Genomic DNA, 18,963 nt, shown 5'->3' with positions numbered 1-18,963 from the left:
TCCCCGCCCTGGCCCTGCCTCTTCCCCAAGCACACCGCATTCCTCCTCCCTACCTCCCAGGCTTGCGCTGATCACCTGTATGGTAGTGCAAGCGCTGGAGGGAGGGGGTGGCGCCCAGCACTCACCCTGCGAACTGCTCCAGCTTCTCCAGGAAGGTGAGGATGGCCCGACAGAGATCCCGCAGTGGCTCCCTCCGCCCGAGCCCCCGGTAGAAGGCGAGGCAGGCCTGGGCCTCCTGCGCCGCGCCCATGGCTCACGAAGCGGCCCGGGCTGGGAGGGCGGCCGGGAAGCGAGCCAGGCTGCCCCGGGAATCTAGCGCAGCACGTGGGCTTGGCAGCTCCGGGCCGGGGCGTGCTCAGCTGTTGCGGCCACCATAGAGTCGGGTGGAGACGGGGCTGTGCCGCCTGGCGGTGGCCATCACAAAAAGACTCTGCCCTGCAGGCGCGCCAGCCCCCCATCTAGTGCTGCAGGGGGTCTAGCCGGGCTGCAGGGAGCTGCCGCTGCTCCCCCGGCCCAGCTCAGCTCCCCCCAGCCCGGCTCCCACCCACTGCAGCCACCGCTGGAGAATTCAGTAGGCGCAGCTCCGCGGCTGGGACCCCGTTTCTGCTCCTCTTTGCACTGCTCAGCTGTGGTCCCCATCATGCCTGTCCCTTGGTGGGCTCCCCTAACACCTGCGGTGCGGTTGGAGGGGCTGGCTGAACTTGGCAGTGGTTTTCAACCTGGGGGCCCACAGACTATGCCTCAGGTTTCCAAGGGGTCTCGAGGCGAGCTGGTGCGGGGGGGGGGGCCCTCCGGCAGCTTCCCCCCCCCCTGCCCCGCGCATCCCGATATTTCACTTTTGTCATCTGGTCACCCTACCCCCCCACCCCTTCCTGTGCACATCCCTTCAGAGGAGCTGCATAAAAAGGCCTTTTTGTGATTAAAACACTCATGTTTGATTCCCTTGTCCCCCCCCCTTTCCCGGCTGCAGGACCAGCCGCTCTGGCTTGGCCTAGCGCCCTGTGGACACAGCTGAGCTAATGCCTGCAATCCCCACAGAATGACGTAGGGCGGTGCTAGAACACTGCCCCTTCACGTTGATTTTCCTTTCCCGCTTTTTTTTCCCCTTCTTCCAGGGTGGAGGGAGTTTGGCTTTTGAGGGCAAGGTGCAGGATTAGTTGCCAGGAAATCTGGGTTCTGTTCCCGCCTTTGCTCCTGACTCACTGCACAACCCACGGAGGTCACTCAGGCCAACAGTTTAGTGGCCATTACATCTGGATGATCACCTTTAGCACCTAGGAGCTGACTTTTTTTTCCCCACTGGAAGTAGTGAGCACCTACAGCGTCGATGGGGTTTTTGTGTGCTCATCACCTCTGGAAAAATCAGGCCTGGGTGTCTCAAAGTGGACAGCCAACATTAGTGGCGCCTTCTGAAAGCACAAGCCTATCTGTGCCTCAGTTTACCCATCTGTAAAACGGCGCGAACACCTGCCTCCCGAGAGGTGGCAAGGCGTGGTTCGCTCTGAGGGCCTTAGAGAAGGGCAGAAATGTTCAGATTTCTTGAATACAGTAAATCAGCTGTGTTCGCAGAGCGTGAGGGGTGATAAGATTGCTAAATAACAGGTCTGTAAGCAAGGACGGACATGGCCTTCTTGATCATGTTCCCGGCTCATGGTCCTACTTTCTTGCCCTAATGTTAGGGTGAGTAGCACACAGCTGGGCTGGGCACCGCTCTGGAAAGTACCTGGAGCTTTGAAACCTGGCTAGGAGGGTGTCCCGGGTGAGAGATTTCATCAGCAAGATGAGTGTGTTTGGGAGTGTTTGTCACTGGCTTAGCACTAGGAGCTTTGAATATTCTTTAGGCGCCCAGCAGCCTTGTTTGGATGGGGCTTATAATTCTCTGAAAACTGCCGTGGAGATCACCAAGCAGGCACCAGGACAGCCTCTTTCCATCCTGCTCAGTGACCAGGCTGTGAGTAGAACCCAGAAGTCCTAACTCTCAGGCCTTGCTCTCCGCAATAGCCAATGGTCCCCTCTCTCTAGCCCCCACCCCCCCCATTGACTCTCGGAAATTGGCCCTTTTTCTGACCAGGGCTACAGCAGGGTGATTGAATCAGTAAAAGTAATGGGCTAGTCCCAGCTACGGCACTCAGCAGTGAGTCTGGTTCTTAGTGTAGGTGGAATCTTGTGAGCAGCTGGGCTGGAGGACCACCTAGGGAGCACCATTCAGTCCTAATGGCCAAACTGTGAATGGAATATCCTCCCCCGGGAGAGGGGCAATCTCTCTGAAAGCAGCTACCGATGCTCTATAGTATCTTGCTTCTCTTTAGTCCCGTTCACTGGAAAAGGTTCCACAGCGCTTCACAAATTATATTCATGCAGGGGCTGCTGAAATGCAGCCAGCTCTGGGGTGGAGGGAGGGGAGCAGCTAGGGTGGCGGAGTGAACGTTTTGGCAAAGGACCCTGGGGATCAAACCTCTACTCATATGAAACTATAATGGAACCTTTAATGTTGGGGCTGTTGACTCAGTTTTGAGGATCTTATCTGAAAGTCCCCTCCCCGTGAGTGCATGGGGCCCAGTAAATTGATCTTGAAGGGGTGATGGACCGAGATGGCCTGGCTGGGATTTGGATCTGTTGCTGCAGGGACCGCGGACGCGTTGCCACCTGTTCGGTTTGCATTTCAGTATGATCCTTTCAAACTCTCTTGTCCCCATTCCCTCCTCTTCTGCTGGTGCAGATATAGTCAAAGCTCCCCGGTTTGAGCAAGGCTCCCTGCCTTTAGACATGAACGTTTTGTAAATGATCAGCCCGCTGACCTTTGTAATGCGCTAGAGATAAAATAAACGCCGCAGGAAACGTTCCTATGAAAATCTTTAAACAGAGCGAAAAAGAGGCCACTGCGTTCTCCCTGCTGCTATTAGACAGACAAGTAGGCTCTTCAAAGGAAGCGAGGAAGAATAACAGGAAGCCAGTGTTAACAGGTCCAACATCCCCATAGAACGGGAGCGACAGCTGCAAAGGCGGATCTCGGGCGCTGGATTAGAAGCGAGCCTCAGCTGCTGGTCAGCGCAGCGTAGCTAGAAGTAAATATCGGGCGGCTTCAGGAACTGTCCTAAAGCTACCACTGTCTGTGTGGTCAAGATAAGAACGGCCAATGCCCCGCCCGCTGGGTATCCCAGGGCGGTACACCTCACACTGTATGTTGAGTGCCAAAAGCCACCTCTTCCCACAGCTGGGGGGGTAGTGGGTGCTGCGGTTGCGTGCTCTGAAACCCTTGTGCTGCTATTATCCGGCAGTCTGCTAGGACAGTAGGATGTCCCTGCTGGTTTTGATCGCTAGCCCCCAGCTGAGCACCTGTCTCCCCCCATCGTTTTCCCACAGTGTCCACGTCCCCCCCACGCATTCCTTCACCTGTGTGTCTCGCTGCGGATCCAGGTGTGCTGTAAGATAACACCCCCTCCTTCGCTTCGTTTTCAGGGAGCAGTTCCTGGAACTTGCTTTGGGGCACGTACTCTGATTTCCCATCCCAGAGCCGGCTCCTCAGCTCGTGGACGTCAGCCTATCCCTTGATGTCAGCGATACACTGACTTACACCGACTGAGAATCTGACCCACTAGGACAGGGGTCCCCAACGCGATGCCCGCGGGCGCCATGGCATCTAAGTGCGCCCGTGTACTGGCCGGCAGATGAGCATCTGCCGAAATGCCGCTGAATTTCGGCGGCGACGCCTCTGGATGATGCCGCTTGTCGGCGACATTTCAGCGGATGCTCACGGTCCTCCGTGGCTCGTCTGGCACTCGCCAGACAAAAAAGGTTGGGGACCACGGCACTAGGATTTCCAAGCCTGATGTTTGAGCTACAAGGTCTCAGCCTGGATCTAAGGATAGCCCTGGGGAAGATCCTAGAGCTCCTTTGCTTTCAGTAGCTCTTAAGTAGCGTTGGTCACTTGTTTTCTCTTGTCACGGGTCAGTATTCGGCTGCTACAGCAGAGTAAACCGAGAGCAGTCAGTGCTCTTGTACGGAGCAGGTCACTTGCTGAGCTAACCTCTAACGCAATGATCTGTAACTTTCTAAGCCCCCAGAGCCACATAACCAATTTCCGTAAGATGCTGGAGGACCACAAAACAGCTATTATATGAGATACTGAGGTCGTATTAATTGGAGATGGTGCTTGACAGTAATTATGAAACTCTTCTTTTCATGTGGACACGTGTCATGGGGTATGTGAGGGGCCGTGTTGTTCAGTGGTTGAGTGAGGACTCCTGGGTTCTTTTCCTGTCTAGTCCTGTCATTGACTCACTGGATGGCTTTGGGCAAGTCACTTTGACACCGTGCCTTAGTTTCCCCATCATAAAATGAGTACCTCACAGGGTCATGAGGCTTAATGTTTGCAAAGCGTCTGGGCATTCGTGGATGACAGGTTCTTGTAAATCAGGGAAGTCCCCACCCCACTCTCTCTGCAGCTCTCTCAATAGATTATGCTCCATAATCTTTCTTTATTTTTAACTTATGTAATAGAACCCTGAGGCAGGACTGCACTTACAGACATAAGCCTTCGCTTGAGCCATCTGTTCCTAGGGATGTTCCTTGACCTGCCTGTCCCTTCCTTCTGGCTCTTTACCTTGAAGGAATTCTCAGCCTATTATGCGTCGGAGTTGGAGCTAATGAGACCCTCCTGATCTGGTTGCCATAGTGAGTCACTAGAACAGCTCTGCACCTCTACAAAGGGTCTTGAAGTCAGACACCTGAAAGTCAGATCCCTACAGCCCAATACTGGTCACGGTGCTGTATCCAAAGAGCGCAAAATATGATTAACCAAACACATTATACCAGAATCCAAACCAAACCCCCAGAGTAATGTAGGAAGAGGCTGACTCCAGGGGAGTTCCCCTGAGACTAAAATGTTCAAATGCATCTAAGTGACTTAGGCTCCTGAGTCCCATTTTCCAAAGTGACATAGGCACTTAGGAGGCATTGAAAGACACTAGCACCATGGAGGAGTGGAGTTCTGGGGGCCCCTCTGATGCTGCCGGTGCCTGGGCTGGTTCAGTCCCTGCTGGGGGAAGACATTTTTGTTGACTTTTAATTTCCCCTTTTATTGGTTGGACTCTATCCTCCTTGAGCAGGTTTTAATAAAAATAACCAGGGGAAATGTGCTTCTCAGATCACTTTGCTGCTGGGAAGCAGAGCCTTTGATATGTGAGCAGGCTTTAGCTCCCGCTGCTGGTCTAGAATAACCCTTGAACCAGCAACTCTGCTGTGGTTTTGTTCCCCTTCCCTCTGTCTGAACAGCTGCTCTCTCTAGACTTTTCAAACTGCTTTCCCAGCTTTGCCTCCACCTTTCCCCCGGACTGTTGCACACACGTGTGGGTGTGGTACCTGGCAAAGTGGCCATTTCAAAGCATTTCCCAGGATTGTTCAATCTCCGAAAGACCCACATCTGCTAAGCAACCAGACCTGGGTGGTTGGCCCTTTGGTGGTCACTTCAGAAAAGTTCCACTGTCCCTTTTGCGTGTGATTTCCTACAGTGCCCTAAGGAAGTGGATGCAGAATTCCCATGGAAAGTCAAAGGGAGTTGGGTGCTTGACTCACATAAGCACTTTTAAAGCACCCTAAGGTACCGCTTCTCCATAGATACTGCATTGCCATTTTTTGCGTGGTTTTGACTGACGTCCAGTGTCTGTTTCTCTTGAACCAGGAACCATGCGATCCGTCCGCAGACACCTCTTCGCTCAAGACTCCGCGGCCGGGCAGGGCATCGTGTGGGAGTGGCAGAATGACGAAGGCGGGTGGTCTCCATATGAGATGAAGGTCTGTGTGTTCCTGGAGCAAGCCTTCACGCATGGCCTTCGGCATGTAGACCTGAGCTCCTTGGGCTACAACTACGACATTGATTTTGTATCGCTGGTCCAGACCAACAAGACCTCCAGGTTCCGACGAGGTATTCAGAGGCGCATGGACACCCCGTATCCGGTGACCACGGCCACGGGGCCCCTTCACACGGCAATGGCTTGTTCTTGTCAACAGTGCTTGTTGAATAGTGGAACTGGCCCCATCACCACGCGCTATCGGCACTCCATGATAAACCTCCCCAGTTCATCAGCTGTGCCGCAGGTTTCCAGTCGGACAGCTGCACTAAGCTCTTCTGGTGTCGGCTTTGTGCCCTATAACAAACCAACCTTGTCTGGAGCCAGGTCAGCGCCGAGACTCAATACACAGAGTGCATGGGCGCTGCCTCAGCCTGTGGGAGCCGGAGCCCCGAGCCCAGGACTGTCGGCGTCGAACGGAGTCAGGTACAGAAACCGATTGCATTGAGGGCCTTTGAGAGAGCATAGTCCAACCTGCTAGAATTTGCCATGTAGCAGGCATTTGAATCCAGACCCACATAACAGTGGTTGGATATGATAAAGGAAAGAAAAAAATGGAGTTTGTGCCCTGTCTGACTGCTTTGTGATGGATAAAGGCGGCCTGGAAGGAAGCTATTGCATTCTCCTTCCCAGCTTGTTTTTTCACGTTAGAAATCCAGGCCAGGTCTTCTCTAGAAGTCTCTATGGGCACCTGAAGAACGTGGTAGGATTCTGATGTGGCGCATTCCAGGAAGGGGGAGGTGGTTAATGGAAGGGACAGGGTTTTATTCAGGCAGTTTAAATCTGAGTTAACACAGAAGCCCCCCCCAAACCAGCCAGCTGTAAAAGTGTCGCGTTCAGAACCTCGTCCCTTCAACGAAGGGCCGAGAGTGCTCCCGGCATGCGTCTGAGACTGCCAGTAAGTCATCCAGGAAAGTCCCTCCTTGACAGCTCTAAGTTTAGTTTTTATGAATCAAAAGACCTTCCCAGATTTTTTTTTAATGAGCACAAAGAATTTTTTTAAAAACGGAAACCGCATAAATCCAGCGTTGTTTTTCTTGTGCTGCGCTGCGCGCCTTTGAAGGCACCGAGCCAGATTCACCTCTGGCGTATCTGAAGTCAGTGGGGTGATGCCATTGCCGAATTTGACCCATTCTATTGGACAGAGCCTCCAGCTTTATAAGGTTAAATGCCGAGGTGTGGCTGGATAATCAGAGACGCAGTTCGTTCTCCATGTGCTCTCATGCCGTGAGTAAGGCCAAGATTTTGTCACGGAGGTCACGGAATCCATAACTTCGAAACCTCTGTGACATTTTCCGCTGGAGGTGTCGGCTGGCAGGGGCCCAGCAGTTCTCAGCTGGCAGGAAGCAAGGGACCCCACAGCTCCCAGCCTCTGTGGGTAGCGGGGAGACCTTGCAGCTCTGAACCAATGCAGGCAGCAGAGACCCCTCCCTGCAGCTCCCAGCCACCACCCGCGGCAGGGGGTGGGGCTTGCACCAAGGGGTCCCCTTGCCGCTCTCAGCTGCCTTGGGCAGCAAGGGGGACCCCGCAGCTCCCAGCTGGCAGTGGCAGCGGGGGGACCCAGAAGCCCCAGCGGCCATGGGTACTGGACCCTCCTCACTTCCCATTTTGTCATAGTTATTGCTAATAAAAGTCAGGACCAGGTCACGTGGATTTTTGGTCATTGCCCATGACCTGTCTGTGACTTCTACTAAAAAATAACCATGACAAAATCTTAGCTTTAGCCACCGAGCAGCGTCTGTCTGATGTGGCAGCACTGAAAGCACAGCAAAAACATCATTTTTTGCAAACACAATCAGAGGCTTGCCTCGTGAAGGCTGGCTGCTTGGGGCTTCTGTTTTCTCCCCTTTCCACTGAGGTCACTTTCTGGTGGGGGCTTTTGGGCAGCTTCCAAATGTTTTCAAGGGAGTAGCCGAGGTGGAGCAGAAGTGCTGCACTTGGTCCCTTGTTCTATCAAGGGATTTGGCCTCTCTTGATTCTGCTTCACCCCATTGTAGAATTCTGTTCATGCTACAGCCATCACTTGTTTGGCTGTTCCCTGACACAGGTGAGACAGGTTTCCATCTTGTGGTGTAAGTGGACTCTTAGCTGTGTCTCCTGCACTGGACTACAGCCCGACAAAGAGCAAAGGGAACCGTGTGGGGGACATGTTTGGTTCCTGCCTACGCTACAAGAGAAGTGTTTCAATGAGTGTTGCGGCTATGTTGGGGAGGGGGCGATTGTGTTGTAACGGTGCAGAGGTGGGTGCAGGAGTTCTTAAGGATCATTTCATTGTTCTGCCTTTAACAGCTGCCCCACTTCTGTGTCGTGGTGTTACATTTCTTGGAGTGGCTCAGCTGGCCGTGTTCATGGCCCCTTCCCCAGGAAAGCAATGAAGCTGAGGTGCTCTAGGGAGGAGACTCCAGTGTATACCTGACCTGATAAGGTTCTGTAAACTACCAAGCCAACGTGCACCTCTCATCTCTGTTCTCCTGCTTGCTTCCTCTCTGGGTTTTAGTGTGATACGGATCTTTTGTGCCACATCCCGTTTTTGCTCCCTCCCAGCAGCAGAAGTGTCAACCTGACTCAGTTCCCCAAGTGGAACAAGCTGATGTCCAAAAACCATTCCAACCTGCGCAGGATTCTGTCCCTTTACAAATATTCACAAGGGTAGCAGCGGGAATAGGTGGATTGTTAGTTGTAAAGCACCCTTCGTTCAAAGTGTTTCGCAAACAGCGAAGAGCTAAGACCACAAACCCCTCCCACCCAGGAGGTAGATGTACGTTCCATTTTACAAATGGGGAAACCGAGGCACAGATGGGCCTTGTCCAGGGTCACACAGCGAGTCAGCCACAAGAGTCAGGAATACACTCTAGGGGTTTATCAACACTTGAAGAGAAGGGGTGGGGGGGGAAACCTGCAGTAGCGAGACTCAGCTCAGAGCCCCAGTTGTCTATCGGGCTAAAAATAACAGGGTAGGCGTTGGACCCCGGGCTCTGAAACCCAGTGAGCAGGGTGGGTCTCCGAGCCCAGGCGCCAGTCCAAGCCTGAATATCTACAATGCTATTTTTAGCCCAGCAAGCCCTAGTCAGTGGATCCAGGCTCTGAGACTGTACCACCAGTTGTGTGTGTGTTGTTTTGGGGCTGGTGTGTTTTGTTGTTGTTGTTTTTTTGCAGTGTAGACAAACCCTGAGACTCGCTGGCTGGGGGCATATTTTTCCAGTGTAGAGGTACTCCAGATCTCCTGACTGCTGTTGCTCATGTATGTAGCTTGTGTGCCGCCTTTATGCTTCATGATACTTCAGGTCCATCAACAAATAACATCTCCCATCCTCTCTCAAACTACAGACCAAATAAGGAAGCGTTGAAAGTGGGAATGATTCCCTAATTCTCTACACAAATTTCAGAGTATGCATCCGAAGAAGTGGACCGTAGTCCACGAAAGTTTATGCTCTAATAAATTTGTTAGTCTCTAAGGTGTCACAAGTACTCCTGTTCTTTTCTCTACACAAAGCTATTCCTGATGGACAATCAAAATGAGTTGAAAGGAAAACTCCAATGTAATGTGGTCACTGCATCAAACTGCAGAGCTCAGTTGATCACTAAATAATGTTTCTTTAAAGCAGGGGTCGACAACCTTTCAGAAGTGGTGTGCCGAATCTTCGTTTATTCACTCTAATGTAAGGTTTTGCGTGCCAGTCATACATTTTAACGTTTTTAGAAGGTCTCTTTCTATAAGTCTATAATATATCACTAAATTATTGTTGTATGTAAAGTAAATAAGGTTTTTAAAATGTTTAAGAAGCTTCATTTAAAATTAAATTAAAATGCAGAGCCCCCCGGACTGGTGGTCTTGACCCGGGCAGCGTGAGTGCCCCTGAAAATCAGCTCGCGTGCCATAGGTTGCTTACCCCTGCTTTAAAGTCTCTGAGGTGCAATTAACACTCCTAGAGGAAACTGCTGTCTCAGCAGCCTTGTTGTGGTGCAAAATCGGATTGAGAGAATTCATGTCCCACTGGAAAGCATTCGGAAGTCAGGGGGCTCATTTCCCAGCTGTTCTGATCTTGGAATTGTTCTAGTTTCTCTGCTTTCTAAAGAGCTGAATTTTCTCAGTCCTACTATGCATCGTTTGGCCAGGCCTCATGCGGAGAAGTGCAGTGTGGTATCATGTGCACTCCCCAGTAGCGGAGAGGACGGCTGAATAGAGATCCCAAAATAACGGCAGGCAGTGATTTCTGAAATCTGTTTCAGAAATTCAGCTGTTTCTTATCTGTCCAGCTATTTTGGGCATTGCCCAGAAACCTCCGCAGGTTTGCTGTTTACAAGTTGTCATGTATCGTATAGCCAACAATTCATTTTTTACATAAAGACCGTGGTTTGTACACTTTGCTGCAAGGACTACCTCAATTCATAGGCCAGTTTGTTACCGTTGCGTTCCATCTCTCCGCGCTGCTTGCTTTCTGCCTGGCCTGATGCTTGAAAGGTGCAGTCTGCATGGTCTGACGATCACAATGCCAGGACCCAGGCAATGACTCCAAAGGGATCTCTTTGGCTATCTGGGTGCTTTCTTTCCTCTCTCTGCAACTCCCCTGCCCCCAGCAGAATACAAAGGACTCCTTTGGGACTGGGTTGGAAGTCAAGAGACTGGGTCTTTCCTCTGTTCTGCCATTGAGTTTCTGTGTGGCCTTGGGAAGTCACTGCTCCACACCGTGCCTCGGTTTCCCCATTTTCCAGATGGGGATAATATTGGCCTTCTTCTGTAAAATGCTTGGAGATATAGAAATGAAAAGCACTAAATATTGTTGGCTCTTAGATTTGTGGTTTTAAAAGGACGTTACCAGAACTAGGACTAATGGAAATGTTTTTGTGACTGTTTTTGTCTGATTTCCAGTGACAACAATTCCCTGTTGCGGATTTAAACCTCCCCTAGCAGTATTTGCAAAGCTGTTTGTGGTTTATCTATGGGCCCGTGATTTATCTATGGGCCCGATCCTGCAAAGTATTACTCATGTAGCTTTCAGAGTAACAGCCGTGTTAGTCTGTATCCGCAAAAAGAACAGGAGTACTTGTGGCACCTTAGAGACTAACAAATTTATTAGAGCATAAGCTTTCGTGGACTACAGCCCACTTCTTCGGATGCATATACTCATGTAGCTGTTACTCATGTGAGTGGCCTCCTGGAAAGAAAGTGGGAGAACTTCATCCAGTGAAAGTTTGCCTGAGCCCATGTGTTTGTAAAGTGCTGTGTACGTCTACAGAGCTAGGTGGGTTTCACTGTAATAACCCAGACATTGGAACATCGTATGTGTGCAGGAGAAGCTGAACACGAACTTGCTAGTTTAATTGTCCAGGCTGATCCAATGTAAAAATATAAAAAACGTGAAGGTTGAATAGTCTATTGGACTTTTAAAGTGCTTTGTATTGTTAATACAAAAGGATGGTAGTCAGGGGAATATGAATGTTTTTTTAAATTATTTTTGAGCCTCAGTGTCCTGATTTTAAAAAGAAACAGTTACTCTGATTTCTAATAGTGCAGTATTCTAGTTTACATTCAGACGAGACACTTACAGGTGAAGCCCTGTCTGAACATTAAATATCTCTAGCATTTTGCATATGAGGAAAAGATTCTTCTTGTCCCAAATTCCCCTTCTCTTTCCAAACTACTCACAGAGCTCTAGGCTATTGGCCTAGTTGGCTGCTGACTTTCCTCCCCAGAGGTGGCTGCATTTCAGTGGGGGGTGTGTGTGTGTGTGTGTAATATGTATGTATGTACGGTATGTATGTATGTATCGTTTGCGAAGTGCGTACTGATCCTTGTGGAAGGAGGCTTTAGGAATGACCAGAGAGGTACTGCAGACATCACCCGAAGACAGACCTTCCCTAAGACTAGGTTAGGTACTAACAGTAGGGTGGTCAAGTATCAGGGGGTAGTCGTGTTAGTTTGTATCCACAAAAACAACAAGGAGTCCGGTGGCACCTTAAAGACTAACAGATTTATTTGGGCATAAGCTTTCGTGAGTAAAACCCCTCACTTCAGATGCATGGAGTTCTGTAACTTTCACTCCATGCATCTGAAGAAGTGAGGTTTTTGACCCACAAAAGCTTATACCCAGATAAATCTGTTTGTCAGTAGGGTGGTGTGAGCTCTTTGTGGGGTAAGGGCTGCCGTGAAATCAAGGAGGGGGAGTAACTGATTCCAGATCCGCCTCATTTCTGCTACCTCTGTGGATTCGTGCAAGCAGAAGACAGGCATTCCTCTGGAAGAATACAACCCCTCTCATATGTCTCGTGGGCTACTGTTTCCCGTACTAAACACACAGCCGGTTTGGAAACACTGGTTCACAAACAGAACCAAACTGTTCTGTCCTCTCAGGAGCATTAAGGGATGCTCAGATAAGCTCGCTCCTAACTAATATGCTTTGTCACTGATGCTGGACTGGATTGATTCTTAATCCACACCTAGCAGCACAGTACCAGAGCTCCCAAGAGCCATTGCATTGCCTTCTCTTGCCCATGTGGACTAAGCTTTTGGGACCGAGTGGGCAGTTTTCAATAGGGCCCTGGTTAGGATTTGGACTGAGTCCCACATTCCTGGAGGGCCCAAGGGCTGTGAGCTGTTAGTATATTGAAGGTGGCTTTGGAGGAAGCTGGTCCGTAACTTGGCAGACGAGGGTGCCCATCAGTGAAGTCATGAAACTTGCTGACTTTACTTGCAGACAGTGTGGTGCCCACTACATTCACAGTAATCCATGGCCCATTAAGCCTTTTAGAGGCTGCGGAGGGGTTACTTGATCAGGCATCTGCTGGGAACAATGCCACACCACAGGGAATATGGCTTATTCTCAGGGTCATTGGAGGGGTCTGGGAGAGACTAGACACCCCTGCAAATGGTGAGACAGGAGTGATCCTACATGCAGACTATGAAATCTGCCTTTGTGGCTTGACCCTCTTGGCTGCTAGCTCCATTCCAGATCACCGTCCGGCTGTTAGTCAGTGCATGGCGCAGGAGAGAGCCCCTTGACGTTGCTGTGGGGAGATTGTCAGACTAACTTTCTGGGGAACTGGAACTTGGTTTGGAAGGTGAGAGTTTTGTTGGCTTCCTTTACCCTGTGAGCGTCTGGCTGTGGAGGTTTCTGCCTTAGCTGTGGGGTTTTTTTGGGGGGTGGGGAGGGCAATATCTAATATTAGCCTGTATCCTAGCCATCCCCTTGTCATTTGTTTCCGGTGCACTCCATGTGAAAAGCTATTCCTTTATTTGATGCTGGCAGATGTCTATCAGTAGAGCTGGGGGAGACTTTGGGGAGGGGTCCAGAGACCATGCTCTTGCACTGATGGGGGGAGGACTGTAGCATTGGAGGAGCAAGCTCCTACCCCGTGATTCAAGAAAGGATGGGCAGTGCAACTCTTTGTCAGAGGATGTTTCTGGATGCCTTGTGGCATCCTCCTAACTCTGGATTTTGAATCTCTGTGGGGTTTTCTTGTATTTCCCCCTCCCCCGTCTGACCCTACACGCAGGGATTCAGAGGGAAGGGGGACAGTGAGGGGAATTTGGGCCTCAAATAGCAACAAATGGAAAAGGGACAATTTCACCCCAAGCAGACAGCCCTGGATGGCTTTTCCCTTTCTTTCCACATGATGGACTCGAGTAGGAAGCCCAGTTAATTATTCCTGTCTGGGGTTCTGTTCTCCAGCTTGTGAAATTCCATTTTCCAACAGAAAATATTCTAATACCCATGTATTAGAGGAACCCTGAGCAGCCGACTCTCACAATGTGTTTCATTTTACTTCTAGCTGTGACATTCCTGGGTTTCCCCCTCCTCCCTTTTCCCTCCTCAGCTAGGGTTTGTTTCTGCAAAATGTTTCTTCTTTTCTTCCCTCACAGTCCATATGCGTCTCCTCCTTTTGTCGCTTGTACATTTCAGGGAAATGTTAGTGTTTGTGGCTGATTCAGTGTCAGTGAACATAAGGGACTAAATTACCCTGGCAAGAGCTGGGTGTCTGTGTGAGCTCCCAACACAGAGCTCTGCTGATGCATCTCCGTTGTGACGTACCCTTGCCAGTTTTGTGGTCCAGGCTCAGAGCCCCGACTGTTCTGAGGCTGGGTTTTGTGACACTGGCCTGTGTGTACAAGGGGCAGTGAAGAGATTTCAGTCTCCAGAGCGGCCACCCAATGAACAGGTTTGCCCCCCTTTCATCTCTGGGTATTTCCTGTCCAAAGACTTGTCTACACAAGGAACGGGGGGGCCCTCAGGAAAGTTAATGCGAGTGAATTGAAAGTGGAGTAATTAAATCACATTAAACCCCTGTGTGGATGCTCATATTCAGAATTAAAGTGGCCGCAGATCAGTGTAGCTTTAATTGAATGCAACTGAATTAAGGAATAGGCAGAGCTGCAACCGTGCGTCACCCCTGGGTCTGAAACACACTGAGAACGTGTATTTCTCTCTACACTGGCAAGCACATGCCAGGTTATAATATGGTTTGAACATGGGGTCTGCTCTTTTGCAGCATCAGAAACAGTTGAACGAAATGCATTAATTTTACATTTATCCCGGGCAGGGCAGGGGGGTTCAACACATTTTTCAAAGGTCGGTTACATTCCGGATTCCCTTGAATCATTGCTAGATCAAGGTAATTACAGAGAGGAGCAGGAAACAGTGTGGCCCAACGGGTAGGGCACCGAATTGGAACTCAGGGGGCGGGGAGTCGATTCTTGGCCCTGCCACTACCCCGCTGGGTTGCCTTTGGGACTCGTTTCGTTTCTCTGTGCCTTATTTTCCATCTGTAACATGGGGGTGGGGACGCCAACCTTCTTTTGCAAAGCACTCTCCGCAAGAACGGTGCATTTATTATTCCCACTGCCAGCTGGATGTGTAGCAGAGAGAAACTACAGAACAGTCAGCACCCTTACAATTGCTGGTGCCATGGGCCTGTTGTGAGCTTAGCTACTTTCTGAAGATAACACCAGGAGTGGGAAGGGGTGGATTTCAAAGCGATGGGAACTGCCGCGTAGTAATGCTCTCTGCATCACTCTAGTTAATTACAGAGAGGGATAAATCACTGAAGTTTGGTAAGAAGTGTCTTTGATGTAATAAAGGCAGCTCTAACACTGTAATAATTATAAAGCGGTCCAACGTAATCCCCGGTGTAACTCCATTAACGTGACTGAAATTAAACCGAGGATGGCTCTGGCCTCAAACGTTCAGTTCAGCCGCATGTGGTGGCAGGAGGCTTTCATAGCTGTAAGCTAGTTTCTATGTGTTTAAAAATCAAAGGGGGGTGAGTTTACAGTGGTTTGACATACACCGTATTTGCAGATTATGGGTGTGGTGCCGAATACCCACAATTTGCATTGACTTTCCTGGAAGTGGGCAGATGTTCAGCATCTGTCAGGATGGAGCACTATGTGAGAAGCAGCAGGGCCTAGTGGCTAGGGCAAGGAGGAGGGAATGAGGGCTGAGTTCTAGTCCTGCTCTGCAACTTCCTCTTTTTCCCCTCCCACCATTCACCCGCCTTGTCTGTAGAGGAGGAGGTAAACCCTTTAGGGCAGGGACTTTCTCGCTGTTTTTGTATAGCACGGTGAAGCCCTGAGCTCAGCTGAGATGCAACGAATAACAAACCACTTTGTTGTTTCCCATTTTGTTTAAAAAAAAAAAAAACTAAAGAAATCTAGCTAGTGTGATGTTAACTCGGTGAAATGGGAGTCCAGAATTTTCAACATACCCAGCTGTGGGGCTTCACATGGGCAGGTGATTTTACTCCTGATGTTGTTCAGGATTAACCGCTCACAATCCAGGGGTGCAGCTGGGAGGTTTGATTCGCTCAAGCTCGCCTGCCGAAAACAGCAGTCTGGCCGTTGCGGCATGCGCAGTCTCGGGCTAGCCGCCTGGGCTCAGACCCAGGGGGCTGGGCAGGCTTTGACTTGGGCGGCGATCCACGCTGCTGTTTTCAGGGCGCTAGTTTGAACGCAGCTAGTGCGAATCTGGGACCCACGCCTCCCAGCTGGAGTGTAGCCATCCCCATGCGGCCGGATATCACAACGTAAAAAGTCGCTCTCGAGTGAGATCTGATTTAGACTGCCGTGTCCTCTGTGAAAACACAAGTAACAGCGAGTTTGGGCCAGGCTGAAGCAGGAAATGTATTTTTGGGCCTGGGTTTGTAGTGCTCAGTCTGGCTTCTTTTGTTCTTTGAGGAAGTGCAAGTTCAGAATCAGGTTGGGCATGGCCATTTGCATCCTAATAGATCAATACAGAGTGCTGCAGAGAGAGCCTGGGCAACCTTTGAAACATTGGTGGAAAGAGGAACCGATCTTCTGTAGAAAGAGTTTTCCCAAGCCCAGTGTTTAAGGCTGCGATTCTGTCCTGCTGTTGCTGCCTTATTCACATCGGCAGCTTTAGCTCTAGGTATTCAGAGCATGGATGGAAGACCAACTGGGTGGGTACATGAGGAGTTTTCTCAGGCTGCTAAGGGGTGGGTGGGAAGAGTTTTCATTAGAGCCCATTGATAAATTATAGCCACTGCACCACCTTGCTGGCCACACAAGTCAAAGCTTGCCCAGCCCCCGGGGTTTGAGCTCAGGTGGCTAGCTTGAGTGAGTCAAACCTCCCCCAGCTTCAGTGTACTTACAGCATAGCAGTGTGGCCTAGTGGATGGAGCACTGGACTAGGACTCAGGAGACCTTGGTTCTATTCCTGGCTCTGCTACTGGCCTGCTAGGTGACCTTTGTCAAATCACTTTGCTGTGCCGTGCCTCAGTTTCCCCATCTGTAAAATGGGGATAATGCTCCTTTGAATAGTGCTTGGAGATGTACTGCTGAAAAGAGCTAGGTATTACGGTTACCATTAAAACCATGCTTCATGTCATGTCCCCATTATAGCCAAGGCACTTTAAGGTAAATTGTTGCAGTGAATCCTTCCTGTTTGTGCCCCAGTAAAAACAGTTCTGCAGCTGTTCAGGCTTCTGCTTGACAGGCCTCCACCATCACTCTATGAGCAGCTGTTTGTTCAGGCAGGTGGTACAAAATGATGGTGCATCTGCAAAACATAAGAGAACTATTGTACTTCGAAGGCCTTGGAGTTATTTGACTTTGGGGTTTGAATCCAAGCTTTCAGTTTTACTGGTCCCCAGCTTGGCACTGTTTTGGGTAGAAACATGTGGGTCAAATTCCAGTGGAGTGTAGACCTTGCCTACGCCGACAGGGAGGGGTCTCCCATTGGCGTCAGTAATCCACCTCCCGGAGAGGCAATAGCTGGGTTCATGGAACAATTCTGTCACCGACCTAGCGCTGTCCCTATGGAGACTTAGGTCGGTTTAATTATCCTTCAGAGGGGTATTGCTACGCACTGCTTCCCTAATGCTCCTTAGGGAAGTGTCTGTGTCCTGAACCTTAGCAAGGGCTGGCTCAGTGAGGGGAGTTGACCCCCCTTTTCCCCTCCCTGGGAACGTGCCCTGTTTCCCAGGGATACTGTGAGGATTGCTGCGTTAAAGACCGGGAGAGGCTCAGCTGCTGTGGGGATGGGGGCTGCGGTACTTTGGCTGGATAGGGGGTGATACAAACCCCGAGCTTTAGGCATGTTAGTGGGACTTGCCCAACTTTTGCATGTAGCCTTTTGCCCAGAGTCCTTTCCACTCTGGTGTCATGGGAGTAAAATCCACTCTGTCCTAAACGGGCAACTGCAGACCTTTCCATTTAGAAATGGATGTCAAAGACCATTTGTTAGTCTCTAAGGTGCCACAAGTACTCCTGTTCTTTTTGCGGATACAGACTAACACGGCTGCTACTCTGAAACCTGTCAAAGACCATCTGATTTCTTCCCCGGTGCCTCTGTCCCTGCAAGGAAGGAGAAGCAGTGTTGTCATATCTGCCTTTTTCTCTTTGAGCGTGTATGTATGGCAGGTGCTTTACTCGTTCAGAACTACTTAGTTTGGGTCAAACCCAGTCAGCTCTTCCCGTGCCAAGGTAAAGAGAGAGGCTTTAACATAAGGGCTCTTAAAACAAAGATGCCGCTGACGTAACTGCGAGTAATCTCATGCCAAGGCCTCTCTTTCTTGTGCAGCTTCAGACAAGTGTCTGGGGAGACATATCGGTGAGCGGGCATCTGTCGGAGACATGGACCGAGGGAAATACTGCTCCGTGGGCTTGACTATATCAGCAGATGAGAGGAGTCTTTGAGGGGCGTTTTCTGCCCCCCAAAATATTACTTCTGCTGTAGCAACGGCAGACGTCTCAGGCTCTGCTCCGGGCAGATCCATCCCACTCCCCTTTGCCCAACTCCTTAACATCTTGTGTAGCTGAATGACACACTGCTCCCAATTCATTTCACTGCACCCTGGCAGCTTGGTCAGCTGGCCTGCCCTGTGGTTCGCAGATCTAGGGTCAATCTTTGGTGAGTGACTCACTGACATAACAAAACTTTATACCCGGTACTGTGGCTTTGAATATACCCGCAAAACCATATGGTGAGGAGTCTCCCCAGCAAGAGGAACCCATCACTTCCCTCCATTTCACCAGGCTTGGGTCTGTGACCCTAACAAAAAAATACATACTAGGCACAGGAGATTGTTCTTCCCGCTGTGAAATCCCAAGGTCACTTGTCATTTCACGAGGGCCCTGACTCCTGCAGTGGTTGAGCAGTGTGCGAAACGTCCCTGCCTACTCTCACAAAGCATGGTTTGTCTAGGCTCCTGGCTTGTCCTGGTGGGCGTCCAGCACACGTTTTGAGCCCAGATTACCCAATGTTCCACCCTTCTATGTACTGTAGCAGCGACAGGAAACCTCGATACGTTTGTTCCACTTGAGGGATTTTGCTTCTGCTTTGCAGGGGGCAGTGGTGCTTTCGCCAGTTCAGCTACTCCGGCGATGCGGGCCTACAAGTACTTAGTGGATGCCTGTGTTACCAGATGTACCCATTACTTTGGGGTGTGCTCATTTATTCGGGTTACTCCTCTGGGGAAGGGGATTTTGTAATCCTGTCAATGTACTGCTTGTGTCACTTGTGTTTACATATGGAGCTCTACTTCTCCCTTCTGCAAGTCCCCTCCCAATGGAGCTATCTTGCAGGACCTAGGCTCCCTAGGGCTGGGTTACTCCCACCCCAGAACCGGATGAAAACACTCACACCCACACGTACATTAA

The 18,963-nt window shown here is 50.3% G+C and overlaps 1 protein-coding gene across 5 annotated transcripts in view; it reads left to right on the top strand.

Annotated features, from left to right (window-relative positions):
- DTX2 (deltex E3 ubiquitin ligase 2) overlaps positions 1–18,963 on the top strand; it is a 64,672-nt gene that overhangs the window by 9,972 nt on the left and 35,737 nt on the right. For all 5 annotated transcript variants that reach the window (XM_034752385.1, XM_034752384.1, XM_034752383.1 and 2 more), the window contains one exon: positions 5,681–6,275. In XM_034752385.1, the coding sequence (XP_034608276.1) occupies positions 5,681–6,275 (595 nt within the window). The remainder of the gene's footprint in view (positions 1–5,680; positions 6,276–18,963) is intronic.

The sequence above is a fragment of the Trachemys scripta genome, chromosome 18 (assembly GCF_013100865.1).
Source record: "Trachemys scripta elegans isolate TJP31775 chromosome 18, CAS_Tse_1.0, whole genome shotgun sequence".
In the NCBI taxonomy this organism is placed as follows: domain Eukaryota; kingdom Metazoa; phylum Chordata; order Testudines; family Emydidae; genus Trachemys; species Trachemys scripta.
Note: the sequence above shows the minus strand (reverse complement) of the source record. Positions and strands in the feature narration are given on the sequence as shown.